General features: G+C 35.5%; 1 protein-coding gene across 3 annotated transcripts in view; it reads left to right on the forward strand.

Annotated features, from left to right (window-relative positions):
- Positions 1 to 14,487, forward strand: part of Slc25a16 (solute carrier family 25 member 16) — a 41,832-nt gene that overhangs the window by 24,374 nt on the left and 2,971 nt on the right. For all 3 annotated transcript variants that reach the window (XM_021726782.3, XM_078041262.1, XM_021726779.3), the window contains 4 exons: positions 90 to 211; positions 435 to 501; positions 9,057 to 9,219; positions 12,823 to 12,891. In XM_021726782.3, coding sequence (XP_021582457.1) covers positions 90 to 211; positions 435 to 501; positions 9,057 to 9,219; positions 12,823 to 12,891 — 421 coding nt within the window. The remainder of the gene's footprint in view (positions 1 to 89; positions 212 to 434; positions 502 to 9,056; positions 9,220 to 12,822; positions 12,892 to 14,487) is intronic.

The raw sequence follows: 14,487 nt of genomic DNA on the forward strand, positions 1-14,487 counted from the left end.
CACATACATACACATAAATACATACATATACACATACATGTTTGTGTCATAATTTTTTTTCTATATTTAAGTTTTAATTTTCTTTCCAGGTATGACAGCAGTTATCTGTACTTACCCTCTTGACATGGTTAGAGTACGCCTAGCATTCCAGGTGAAAGGGGAACACACCTATACAGGAATCATTCATGCATTCAAAACAATTTATGCAAAGGTATTTCATATTTACCTTCCACATATTTAACATGTCCTTTTATATTTAGGAAATGATTTTGAATTATATCTAACTGATATTAATAATAATAATTATGAAAGCCTATTCTTGTATTTCAGTGTGGGTCCCAGAATAATTTTTCCAGTTTGTGTGTGTTTTTATTCTTTGAATTTTATCATAATGAACACAATGTAATATCACTTCTAATTTTCTTCACAAAAAGGAAGGTGGTTTCCTTGGATTTTACAGAGGACTGATGCCCACTATATTAGGAATGGCTCCATATGCAGGTATGTTTCAAATTAGGCAGGATCCTACTTTGTGTGTTTAAATTGTTACCAGTTTTTTTCATAAGTGGTAACATGAAGGATGCTACTTACAAAGGCTTTTTACTTGCTAAATGATGAAGATAAAATTATGGTCCATATATGGTCTTACAAACCTGACTATTCATGTAGAATGATTAGATGTTCACTTTTAACATGATTTTCATGGGTCTGGGATTGTGGCTCAGTCATAGAGCACTTGCCTAGCATGCGCGGGGCCCTGGGTTGGATCCTCAGTACCATATAAAAAAATAAATAAATGGAATAAAGGTATTGTGTCCAACTACAACTAAAAAAATAAATATTAAAAAAACAACAACAACAAAAAAAACCAACATGATTTTCTTAACGTCTGTGTCAGGTATAGTCTTGTTAATGCACACTATTTTAGATGATTGTTAAGGATACAGTTTTATGAGTATGTTTATTAAAAGAAAGAATTGAAAAATATTTTTTCCTTTATGATAAATAATGATGAGGTATTATGGGAAATTTAGAAAATATAGAAAAGTAGAAAGGAGAGATATGATATCTGTAGTTCTCAAATTTTGTTGTTACCTTGTTTATATTCCTGTTTTTAATCTAATTTTAAATTTTGAGATAATTATAGATTTACATAAAGTTGTAAGAATCAATAAGGAGAGATCTTGCATACTCTACCCAGTTTCCCCCAATGGGAATGCCTTAAAAAACTAGTACACTATCATAACTAGAATATTTACATACTGTAACGATACAAAATAGGTACATCATCACAAAGATCTTGCTGACTTTTATAGCCATACCCCTCCTGTCCTTTCCCTAACTCCTGAGGTAATAAACTTTCAATAATTTTATATAAATGGTATCATTTAGTATATGACTTTTGGTTATTGATTTTTCACTCATAAGTTCCTGTAGATTCATCCAAGTTGTTTGTATCAATAGTTTGTTCTTTTTTGTTGATGATTATTATTCCATGGTATGGAAGTATCAGTACTTTGTGTTTCATGGAATTATATTTTAAAGATATATTCATATTATGGATAAATGTTCATTTATTTATCCAGTCGTCTATATATTCTAGTTCAAGATTGTTTTCTGGACTATATAACTAGGAGTAGAATTTTTGGGTTGTAAGTAATGTGTTTCTTCACTTCTTGTAGATAAGATCAAATTGATTGAAAATAGTTGCTATCCATTTATATTTCCACCAGCAGTGGTTAAAAATTCCCATTAGTAGTCAGGTATGGTGCCACATGCCTGTAATTCCAGCTATTTGGGAAGCTGAGGCAGGAGGGTTGTATATTTAAGGCCAGCCTGATCAGTTTTGCAAGACTTTGTCTCAAAATAAAATAAAAAAGGGCTCAGGGTACACCCAGTCAATGGTAGAGTGCTCGTCTACCATGTCCCAGACTCTGGGTTCAATTCTTGTACTTAAAAGAAAAAAAAAAATCCTATTGGTATTAACTGATTTCGAAATCTTCTGTGAGTTTTTTTTTTTTGGTGGGGTACTAGGGTTTGAACTCAGCGGCACTCAGCCGATAAGCCATATCCCCAGCCCTATTTTGTATTATTATTATTTTTTTAATATTTATTTTTTAGCTTATTTAATTTATTTACTTATACAGGATGCTGAGGATTGAACCCAGGGTCTCTCATGTGCTAGGCAAGCGTTCCACTGCTGAGCCACAACCCCAACCCCTATTTTTTATTTTATTTAGAGACAGGGTCTCACTGAGTTGCTTAGCATCTCTCTGTTCCTGAGGCTGGCTGTCTCAGCCTCCTGGGCTGCTGGGATTACAGGCATGTCCCCTCGTGCCTAGCCCTTTTGTGATATTTGTAGGGAATAAAAAGTAATTTATGAAATTTTATTTTGTGTCTCCCAGATTACTGATGAGATTGAACAATTTTTATGTATTATCAATCGCATTTCCTTTTTTGTGAAGTACCTGTTTATACATATGTTTGGCCTACTTTTCTTATTGATTTGTCTCAATTCTCCCCACTCCGTGTCCCCCGTCTTCCACCTTTTTTGGTATTGGGGATTGAACACAGGGCCTAACACATGCTAGGCAAGCATTCTACCACTAAGCTACATCCCCAGCCCCTTTTCAATTTATTTTGAGACATGGTCTTTCTAAACTGATAAAACAGGCCTTGAACTTGTGATTTTCCTGCCTCAGCCTCCCAGTAGCTGGGATTACAGGTGTGCCACCACCATACATGGCTTGTATTAATTCTTTATGTAATTTTTATTTGTATATATTGAAAATATTATCTTGCTGTTTGTTGCTTGAATTATTTATTTATTTATTTATTTAGGCAATATTGGAAATTGAATCCAGGGTGCTCTAACACTGAACTTCTTGTTCAGTCTTGCCTTCTCTTTCCCCAACCACTCCCCTCCCCATTTCTTTTTTCTTCTTCTTCTTCTTCTTTTTTTAACAGAGAGAGAGAGAGAGAGAGAGAGAGAGAGAGAGAGAGAGAGAGAGAGAGAGAATTTTTTTAAATATTTATTTTTTAGGCGGACACAACATCTTTGTTTGTATGTGGTGCTGAGGATCAAACCCGGGCCGCATGCATGCCAGGCAAGCGCCCTACCGCTTGAGCCACATCCCCAGCCCCTCTTTTTTCTTTAAAAAAATTTTTTTGGTACCAGAGATTGAGCCACATCCCCCAGTCCTTTATTTTATTTATTTATTTTTTTGTGGTGCTGTGGATTGAACCCAGGGCCTTGTCCATGCAAGGTAAGCACTCTACCAACTGAGTTATATCCCCAGCCCACTTTATTTTATTTAAAATTTTTTATCTTGGGATAGGGACTCACTAAATTGTGCCACCATGTAAAGCTGCCTCCTATTTTTTTGAGACACAGTCTCTCTACGTTGCCCAGACTGAACTCAAACTTGAGATCCTTCTGCCTCAGCCTTCTGAGTAGCTATGATTACAGACATGTGCCACTGTGCCCTGTTATTTATAGTGTCTTTAATTATTTACTTTTTTGCATAACTAGTTATTAAACTCAGGGCCTTGTGAGTGGTAGGCAAGTGCTGTACCACTGAGCTGCACCCCAACCCTATAATGTCATTTTTCTTTTTTTGGGGAGTACCAGGGATTGAACTCAGGGGCACTCAACCACCGAGCCACATCCCAGCTGTGTTTTGTATTTTATTAGAGACAGGGTCTCACTGAGTTGTTTAACACCTCGCTTTTGCTGAGGCTGGTTTTGAACTCACGATTCTCCTGCCTCAGCCTCCTCAGCTGCTGGGATTACAGGTGTGTGCCACCACACCTGGCTCTATAGTATCATTAAAATTTTTTTAAATTTAATTTATTTAGTACCAGGGATTGAACCCAGTATTGCTTAACCACTGAACTACAACCCCTGCTCTTTTTGTGTGTTTTTATTTTGAGATAGGGTCTTACTTAATTCTTAGGGTCTTGATAATTTGCTGAGGCTGGTCTTGAACTTGCCATTTTCCTGCCTCTGCCTCTTAAGTCACCGCCATACCTGACCCTATAGTTTTTTTTTTTTTTTTAAAGAGAGAGTGAGAGAGAGAATTTTAATATTTATTATTTATTGGCAGACACAACATCTTTGTATGTGGTGCTGAGAATCGAACCCGGGCCGCACGCATGCCAGGCAGGCGTGCTACCGCTTGAGCCACATCCCTAGCCCCTGACCCTGTAGTTTGATGAAGGGAATTCTATGTTTTTTTAAACTTAATGTGTCCTTTTTTTTTTTAAGTTGTAGGTGAACACAATATCATTATTATTTATTTACTTATTTTTATGAGGTGCTGAGGATCGAATCCACAACCCACTGCCTCACATGTGCTAGGCATTCTAGCACTGAGCACCAACCTCAACCCTCTATGGGTTTTTTTTTTATAACAACTGTATTGAGTTACAATTCACATGCCATAAAATTTACTTATTTAAATGTACATTTTTATTGATTTTGAGTATATTTACAGAGTTGTACAACTGTCACCACAATCAGTATTATAACATTTTAATTACCTCTGAAAGAAACTTTTCAGCCATTGTCCATCACTTCCCATTCCTAAGCAACTACTAATCTTTTCATCTCTATTGATTTGCTTTTTCTGGATATTTCATACAAATGAAGTCATTTTATACATGGTCTTTCATGACTGGCATCTTTCATTTAGTGTAATGATTTCAAGGTTCATTCATGTTGTCATATTCATCATTCCTTTTCATGGCCAAATGGTATTCTACTGCATGGACGTGTTGCATTTTGTTTATCCATTCCTAAGTTGACAGGCATTTGGGTTGTTTTCTGTTTTTGGCCAAGAGGAAAAAATGCTGCTATGAACATTCATATACATTTTTGTATGGTTATATGTTTTCATTTCTCTTGGGTATTTTCCTAACTGTTTAATATTTTGAGGAATTGTCCAACTCTTTTCCTGATGGCTTCACTATTTTACATTCCTGCTAGCAATATGTGAGTTCTTATTTTTGTACATTTTTGGTAATGCTTGTTTTTATTTGACTTTCAGTTATAGTCAATCTATTGAGTGTGAAGTTGTATCTCATTGTGGTTATAAATTTCATTGCATTTTTTTAAATTGCTGAGTCAGATTTCATTGTATAAGCATAGAATAGTATGTTTATTTTCCTATTAATGGATATTTTGGGGCTGGGGATGTGGCTCAAGCGGTAGCGCGCTCGCCTGGCATGTGTGCGGCCCGGGTTCAGTCCTCAGCACCACATACAAACAAACATGTTATGTCCGCCGAAAACTAAAAAAAAATAAATAAATAAATATTAAAAAATTCTCTCTCTCAAAAAAATGGATATTTGGAGTTTTTCCAAGTTAGGGTTATTATAAATAAAGCTACTGTAAACATAAAAGTCTTTTTATGTGCTTATGTTTATATCTTTGGGTCAAAAACTCAGAAGTGGAATTGCTGGGTAATAGAATAAGAATATCTTTTAATTGAATATGTTTTAATTTATACGAAGCTTCCAAAATAAATTTTTTATTTAACTTTTTATTTTTATTTTTAAAGAGAGAGAGAGAGAGAGAGTGAGTTTTTAATATTTCTTTTTTAGTTTTCGGCGGACACAACATCTTTGTTTGTGGTGCTGAGGATCGAACCCGGGCCGCACACACGCATGCCAGGCGAGTGTGCTACCACTTGAGCCACACCCCCAGCCCTTTATTTAACTTTTTAAATTTTGAGACAGGGTTTCACTAAGTTGCTAAGTTGCTGAGGCTGGCCTTGAACTTGTTATCCTCCTGCCTCAGTCTGCCAGACCACTGGAATTACAGGTGTGTGCTACCATGCCCAGCTTTTCCAAATGTTTTTTTTTTTTTTTTTAGAATGATTTTTAGATTTTAGTATTTTATATATAACCCTTAATCCTGCTGGGTTTTCTTCCCTTAGTGCTGGGGATTGAATCTAGAGCCTTGTGCATGCTAGACAAGAGCTCTGTACTGAGCCACATCCCCAGCCTTGGATTATTTTTTCCTTTGTTAAGGATAACCATTTGGCCCAGTACCATTCATTAAATAGTATCTCTTTTCCCTGTGGCCTGCAATGATACGTTTTTTTTTTTTTTCAAAGTAGAGTACTATTTTGTAAGGAGTCATTATATTTTGTAGGACAAATCCCTTCACCTTATGTTTATTATTTTCAAGAAAATCAAGAACTATAGATATTTTGCTATTCCATGAATGTTTTAAAATTAGCATTTGATATTTCACAAAAATCCTCATTGGAATTTTGAATGAAATTTCATAAAGGTTTTTTTTATAAATATGATTTTTTTTTAGTTGTAGGTGGACACGATGCCTTTATTTTTATTTATTCATTTTTATGTGGTGCTGAGGATTGAACCCAGTGCCTCGCCCTTGCTAAATGAGCGCTGTACCACTGAGCTATAACCCCAGCTGGTAGTGGTCATTTTTGTTAGATATATTTGTAGATACAAGGATTTTGTTTTTGTTTTTTGGTACAAGATATTGAACCCAAAAGCATTTAACCACCGAGCCACATCCCTACCCCTCTTTTTTTTTTTTTTTAAATTTTGAGATAGGGGCTCACTAAGTTGCTTAGCGCCTTGCTAAATTGCTCAGGCTGGATTTGAACTTGAGATCTTCCTGCTTCACTGTCCTGAGTTGCTAGGATTATAGGCATGTGCCATTGTACTGGGCTGTAGACACAAGTTTTTTTGTTGTTGTTTAGACACAAGTTTTGATGTATCTTTTAGACAAGTACATTTTCAGTTTACTGCTTGATTTAATTTTTTTATTATAGCTAGCCATTTTCCTACTGTTGACATTATTATAATCATTAATAATTGGTACTTAGGGTTGAACCCTGGGGTGATTAACCACAGAATACATTCCTAATTCTTTTTTTTTTTTTTTTTTTTGAGATGATCTCACTAAATTGCTGTGGGTGTGACTAAATTGCTGAGGCCTGCCTCAAACTTGTGGTCCTTCTGACTCAGGCTCCCAAGTCACTGGGATTTCAGATATGCCCCATGTGCCTGGCCATGTTGACATTATTATAATCAGCCTCCATGTTACTTATAGATAGTTTGGGTTTTCTATATGAACAGTCATATTCTGTGCAAAAATATCATTTTTTTTCTTCTAATCCAATCCTTCTTTCTTTGTTTGTGTTTATCCTATCTTAGTATAATGGCTAGGGACCGTTAGTGCAGTAATGAATAGAAGTAGTGATAATGGACATTTTGGCTCCTTGCTAATTTTACTTTATTTTATTTTTTGGTACTGGATTTCATGGACTGAACCCAGGGGTCTTAACCACTGAGCCACATCCCCAGTCATTTTTTTTTTTTTTAAAGAGAGAGTGAGAGAGAGAATCTTTTAATATTTATTTTTTAGTTCTCGGCGGACACAACATCTTTGTTGGTATGTGGTGCTGAGGATCGAACCCGGGCTGCACGCATGCCAGGCGAGCGTGCTACCACTTGAGCCACATCCCCAGCCAAGCTTTCTTTTTTTTTAATACTTATTTTTTAGTTGTAGTTGGACATAATACTGTTATTTTATTTATTTATTGTTACATGGTGCTGACCATCGAACCCAGGGCCACACACTTGCTAGGTGAGTCCTCTACTGCTGAGCCACAACCTCAGCTCTGGCCTTGAATTTTCAATCTTCCTGCCTCAGCCTCCTCAGTAGCTGGGTTTACAGGCGTGTGTCACCACACCTGTCTAAAGTCATCATTCTTAAAATATGCCATTCATCAGGCTGAGTTAGATTTTTGTTCTTTTTCTTGTCCTGAGGGTGGAACCCAGGACCTTTGGCATGTTAGAAGTGATCTGTCACTAAGCCACACTCCCAGTACAGGTTTAGTTTTTAGGTTTTTTTTTTTTTTTTTTTTGTATCTAGGATTGAACTAGGGGCACTCTACCACAAAGTCACATCCCCAGCCCTATTTTGTATTTTATTTAGAGACAGGGTCTTACTAAGTTGCTTAGTGCCTTGCTGTTGCTGAGGCCGACTTTGAACTTGCCGGCCTCCTGCTTCGGCCTCATGAGCCACTGGGATTATAGGCCTGTGCCACTGCACCTGTCCAGGTTTAGGGTTTTTTTTGTGTATGTGTGGTGCTGCAGATAGAACCCAGGACCTTGTACATGTGAGGCAGGAACTCTAGCAACTAAGCTATATCCTAAACCTTATGTTTAGTTTAATTTTTTTTTTCAAATAAAGGTTATGTGCAGAACCCTTTTTTTTAAAATATTTACTTTTTAGTTTTAGGTGGACACAATATCTTTATTTTATTTTTTATGTGGTGCTGAGGATTGAACCCAGGGCCTCACACATGCTAGGCAAGCACTCTGAGCCACAACCCCAGCCCCTCTTGCTAAGTTCTTTAGGAACTCACTAAGTTGTTAAGGCCTGCCTCAAACTTGTGATCCTCCAGCCCCAGCCTCACAAGTCCCTGGGATTACAGGTGTGTGCCACTGTGCCTAGCAAAATCATGTAAATTTTTTGCAAGCACCAACTTCATACTATATTATTAAAATCTCCAAGTCTTATGAGCCAATATGAACATTTTATTATTTTCATAATTTTTTCTTGAAGATAAAATTGTTATAGTTAAAATTGTAATGCTTTTTCACTTCTGAATTTCTTGCCTATATTATCACCTTCATTATTGTTGTAAGTATAAGTTGTCATAGTTACTTGTAAATATTAATCATGAATTTAATTTTCACTCATGTAAAACTTTGGAAAATGTTTATTTTGATTCTATATAAGGTGGCATTACAGTCACTACCACTTCCTTCAATGAGTAATATGCTAGTATATGAAAACCAATGCTATAATTTTTTATAGGTGGTAAATATTTATAAATACATCAATAATTATAAATACTAGATCTTTATTATGTTAAGCCAAACATCAGTAATTAGGAAATGCTTAATTACTTTCTTGAGTTAATTGATTATTACATAAGAAAAGGTGACTTTTCGCGGCTCATGTTCTGTGAAGCATCATGGTGAATTTATATTTTGTTTTTCAGGTGTTTCATTTTTTACTTTTGGTACCTTAAAGAGTGTTGGGCTTTCCCATGCTCCTACCCTTCTTGGCAGACCTTCATCAGACAATCCTAATGTCTTAGTTTTGAAAACTCACATTAACTTACTTTGTGGTGGTGTTGCTGGAGCAATAGCACAGACAATATCGTAAGTTTCTTCAACAACTTAATTTAGTCAAATTATAGTTATCCAATCCTAATATTTAGCGTTGGTTAATTATTTTAGTTTTTCTAATAAATTCTTCAAAAACAGGATCCCTTGTAAAACAACAAGTACTAATTTTTATAAGCATTAATTTTTTTTCAGATAAGCCTTAACTTTAAGGATATTAATAAGTAATCATATGCCAAATTGATAAAGTTAAGGTGAATCCACCCGATTTTATACAGATACACTCAAAAGAAAGAAAAAGAAACACTAAATATATTGTTCATCCATATTTTCTTGTGAACTTGCCTATATAAAATTTCTAAAGTTTGAAACATTTAAGAGAGAGACTGTGTGTGTGTGTGTGTGTGTGTGTGTGTGTGTGTGTGTGAACACATGCGTGCTCGGAGTCACAGTTTGCTTTGAATCTCGAAGTCCTACTTTGTGCCAGATAGTATTCTAGGAATTGGGAAATTCAATGAAAGGAAAACAAAGTTGTTACCTCAGCAAGTTTATCTTTTTATTAGGAGTAGCAATATTGTGTTACTCTAGACAGATTTTAAAATGTAGTGGGGATGTTGATAAAGGTATTACTATAGTATAATTGGGAAGGTGACTTCAAAGAATTTTCCTAGGTCAAAAGAGATTGAGTAGAATGAAATTGGAAGAAATTAGAACACAAAATACAGGGATTTTTCAGCAATAGGAAGAAGAAAAGCTTTTTATGAACAAGAGAAAATATTCTGAAAAATAAGAAGACAAGGAAATAGTAGTGTTACAAACAATCAAAGAGTATCCAGGACTGGGGATATAGTTCTGTTGGTAGAGTGCTTGCCTTGCATGTACAAGGCCCTGGATTCGTTCCCCATCACCATACAAAATGAATGAATGAATGAATAAATAAATAAATAAATGAGTCAAAGTCTTAAGAAAAAAAACCCAAAAACTAAGAGTATCCAGTGGAAAAGGAAAAGTCAGTAAGATCAGTAAGGTTTTCATTTTTCCTAATAAAAAATTCCAAATTGAGGATTATTATTATTTTTTTTTTTGAAAGCAGATTCCATGTATTTGTAGGTGGGAGCAGATTGTACTAGATTGAAGGTAAAGAAGAAAAGATGTGTGATTTACTTTTGGAAAGTCGGCTGTCAATCCTGTTCACTTGAGAGACATGTTCATCTCCAGCTATTATTATCATTCTCTTTTTGTTGCTTTCCTTTCTTTACTAACTCACAGCTTAGCTCCCTAAAATCTGTCTAAATTCCACTTTTTTTCTTAAAAAGTATATTCTATGCCCATGGAACCATCCATCATCCAGTGGCTCCGGTTCTTTTTTTTTTTTTTAAAGATAGAGAGAATTTTTTAATATTTATTTTTTAGTTTTCGTTGGATACAACATCTTTATTTGTATGTGGTGCTGAGGATCGAACCCAGGCCGCATGCATGCCAGGCAAGCGCATTACCGCTTGAGCCACATCCCCAGCCCTGACTCTGATTCTTTAAGCCTCTCTTCTGTTGTCCTAGTTCTTGGGCTATTTTAATAGTACCTCCATTTTCAGGTATTTTCTGATTTATAGCCTACTTTTCTGTGTGAAAATTTTAAGAACAAATCAGACTTCAGCCTCTCTTCTCAAACTAAGTATGTAGAACAGCTCATTCATCTTCATTGTTTTATTTATTTTTTCATTTTCCCTCCCTTCTTTTATTCCTTCCATCCATCCCTCCTTCCTTCCTTCCCTCTTTCCCTCCCTCCCTTTCTTCCAACTTTCCTTCCCTCCTCCCTCCTCTCTTCCTTTTTTTTTTGGTACTAGAGATAGAACCCGGGGGTGCTTAACCTCTGAGCCACATCCCCACCCCTTTTTAAATTTTTTTACTTTGAGACAGGGTCTTGCTAAGTTGCTTAGGGCCTTGCTAGTTGCTGAGGCTGGCCTCAGACTTGCAATCCTCCTGCTTCAGCCTCCCAAGCCATTGGGATTACAGGTATGTGTCACCATGCCCAGCATCTTCATGGTGACCACCTTTGTATAGATATTTTAATCTCTATTATTGACTCCCTATTACAGCTCCAGCAAACTTTTAGATTCTACTTGGTCTTCTGCCATCGTTGAACACTCTAGAATTCAAATATTACCTTCTTGGGGCTGTGGGTATTGATCAGCAGTAGAAAGCTTGCCCAGCATGCACAAGACAGTAGTTTTGATCTTTAGCAAAACAAAACAAAAAAAAAACAAATATACCTTCTTGTCTTCATCTTTGTCCTCAGCCCTCAACTTTCCTATTTGTTATCGATAGACACCCATTCTACTAGTCCTAATCAATCATTTCCCACATCATATATAACTAGATAGTCACTATGTTTTGTCATTATTTTACTTTAGAAGATTCCCTAGAATGCCGTTTTGTCTTTCCCACTGTTATTTCCTTTCTTTTGGACTTTTTTAGTTTATCTTCTTATGTTCTTTCTACCCACACCATTTCAGGTTGGAAACCAATCCTGCAGTTGAGGTTTTCGGTCTCTATAGTCCTGTAAATCTTTTTCCTTTTCTCTTCTTCCCCAATAATAAGTATTTTCTGGAGATGGTATTGAGGTACATAGGGAGCCTCAACTACTGGTAATGTTATTTCTTATGTTGCAGGGTTGATATGTGGGTATATTTTTTAAAACAATGAATTTAAATGTGTATTAAATGTATGATTGTTTTATTATACTTTTGTGCATATTAGATTTCATAGAAAACTTGAAATAGGAAAGTAGAAAGCAGTTTTGTGACACTGATGGATAATTTTAAACTTAGTATTGGAATAATAATATCTACTTCATGCAATTGTTTTGAAGTTGAAATAATGAACATAAATAGTTTAGCATAGTACTGAATACAAAGTGGTCAGTACTAGGAATGTAAAAGTAGTTTTTAAAGAAATCACCTGCAGTCCCACTGCTAAAAGAGATTACTTTGCATATATAACTTTTAGGCAATGGTATAATTTTCTCAGCCCTTAAAATGCAATTATTTGTATCATTAACTCTAGCCCTTCAAAAAAAAATTGTGTTAGTCTACTGTATATGTGGGAACTTGCTGAATATTCTTCAGGTAGTAGTTCTCACTCTTGGGGTTGATTTTGATTTCAGTGGACATTGGTTAATGTCTGAAGACATTTTTGGTTGTCAAAACTGTAGGGCCGCTACTGGCAAATAGTGGGTAAAGGTCAGGGAGGCAGCTAAACATCTTAGGATACACAGGATAGTGCCCACAGCAAAGAAAGATCCAAAATATCAACAGTGCCAAAGTTGAGAAACCTTATGTCAGCATTCCAACAATGAAAGCACCCAGTTTGTTTCTTTAGGAAGTGGCATAAAAATATGGTTTCAAGAAATGAACAGAACTTGATATTGCGATAATGAGAAAGACGTGTCCTTTAAAGAGAGAAAGGAGACATTGCATAGTTAATTGATTTATTCATGTGTTTATTTCCTGATTCCCAGATTGGAGAAAACATTAAGAATACACTTTATTTCCTAGTGTGAATGGGACTTTGCATTCAATGCTTGTTGAAATAAAATGAAAAATAATGTTTTTTAAGTCTTTTTGCCTTTTCTTCTTTTAGATACCCATTTGATGTAACTCGTCGGAGAATGCAACTAGGAACTGTTCTGCCAGAATTTGAAAAGTGCCTGTAAGTTCTCCATACATCATTGTATCTTTAGAAAATGTAATGTTTGAAAGTCAGTAGGAAGATAGGACTCTGGTCTCACCTATAGTCCCTGTCTTTCATTTTGTCTCCAATAGTATACTGTGGTAACTTTGTAGAAACATAAAGAGAGGTACATGTATAATTTTAAAAATTCTGGGAGCTACATTTTTAAAAAATATAAAAACAAACATAATTCTTTTATAATATTTTTTTGTTTCATCTAATAAGTCTGAAATGTTATCATTTAAACACTTCAAAGTTTTTGTAATATTTTGCAATATTTCTGCTAACTATTTGAAATCCAGTGTGTATTTTATACTTACTCACATCTCAATTTAAGTGCTCAGTAGCACATGTGGATAGTGGCTATCATTACTGCACAGAATAGTTCTGCAGCTTTCCATAATCTGTAGAAATTTAGCATCATTCTGATTTGTGCTAGCTTTCTGTCATTATAACACATACCTTAGATAATCAACTTATAAATAGGAGAGGTTTATTTTGGCTCATGGTTTGAGAAACTCCAGTCCATGATTGATTAGCCCTGTTTTCTTTGTGTCTGTGACGAGACAGCACACCATGGTAGGCATTCATGGCAGAGGAAAACCACTCACTTCATGGCTGGGAAGTGAAAAAAGAGAAGAAAATAAGGGGTTGGGGACTCACAGTACCTTTTGAGCCCATAATGATCTAAAAAGACTTTTAACTAGACCTCTCCTCTTAAAGGTCTCATCATCTCCCTATAGCACCTCCCTGGGGATCAAGTCTTTAAATCATAGACCTTTAGGGGAAATATTGCAAAATATTGCAAAATATTGCAAAATCTTGAAATGTTGAAATGATAACATTTCAGAATTATTAGATGAAACAAAAATATTATAAAAGAATTATCTGTTTGTTTTTACATTTTTTTAAAATGTAGCTCCCCGGGGCTGGGGTTATAGCTTAGTGGTACAGATCTTGCCTCACATGCGTGAGGCCCTTGGTTCAATCCTCAGCACCACATAAAAATAAACAAATAAAAATAAAGATATTAAAAAAAAATGCAGGGCTGGGGATGTGGCTCAGTGGCAGTGCGCTCGCCTAGCATGTGTGAGGCACTGGGTTCGATTCTCAGCACCACATTAAAAAAATAAAAAGTAAAGATATTGTGTCCACCTAAAAACTAAAAAAAAAAAATATTTAAAAAAATGTAGATCTCAGAATTTTGAAAATCATACATGTAGCTCTCTTTATGTTTTTTATTTAATAGAGCTTCTCTAAAATGAATTTTATAAGAGAAATGGGATGTAACTGAAACCTTACAGAAACCAGACCCATATACCAGTTTGGCAATATGTTGTCCCTCAAAAGAAAAGTAAAATATTTGTTCAGACCTTGGATTGCCTTGTTCATGCAATAGGTTTTTTTGAAGATTTCAAAATTGCTTATTAAAGGGAAAAGGAAATGGCTATATATTGGTTTGAAAGGAAAGAAACAACTCTGAGCCAGGTGTGATGGTGCATTCCTCTAATCCCAGCATATCAATCCAGCCTTGGCAATTTAGGAAGGTCCCAAATACTTCAGCCGGACCCTGTC

Source organism: Ictidomys tridecemlineatus, chromosome 1, assembly GCF_052094955.1.
Source record: "Ictidomys tridecemlineatus isolate mIctTri1 chromosome 1, mIctTri1.hap1, whole genome shotgun sequence".
Classification (NCBI taxonomy): domain Eukaryota; kingdom Metazoa; phylum Chordata; class Mammalia; order Rodentia; family Sciuridae; genus Ictidomys; species Ictidomys tridecemlineatus.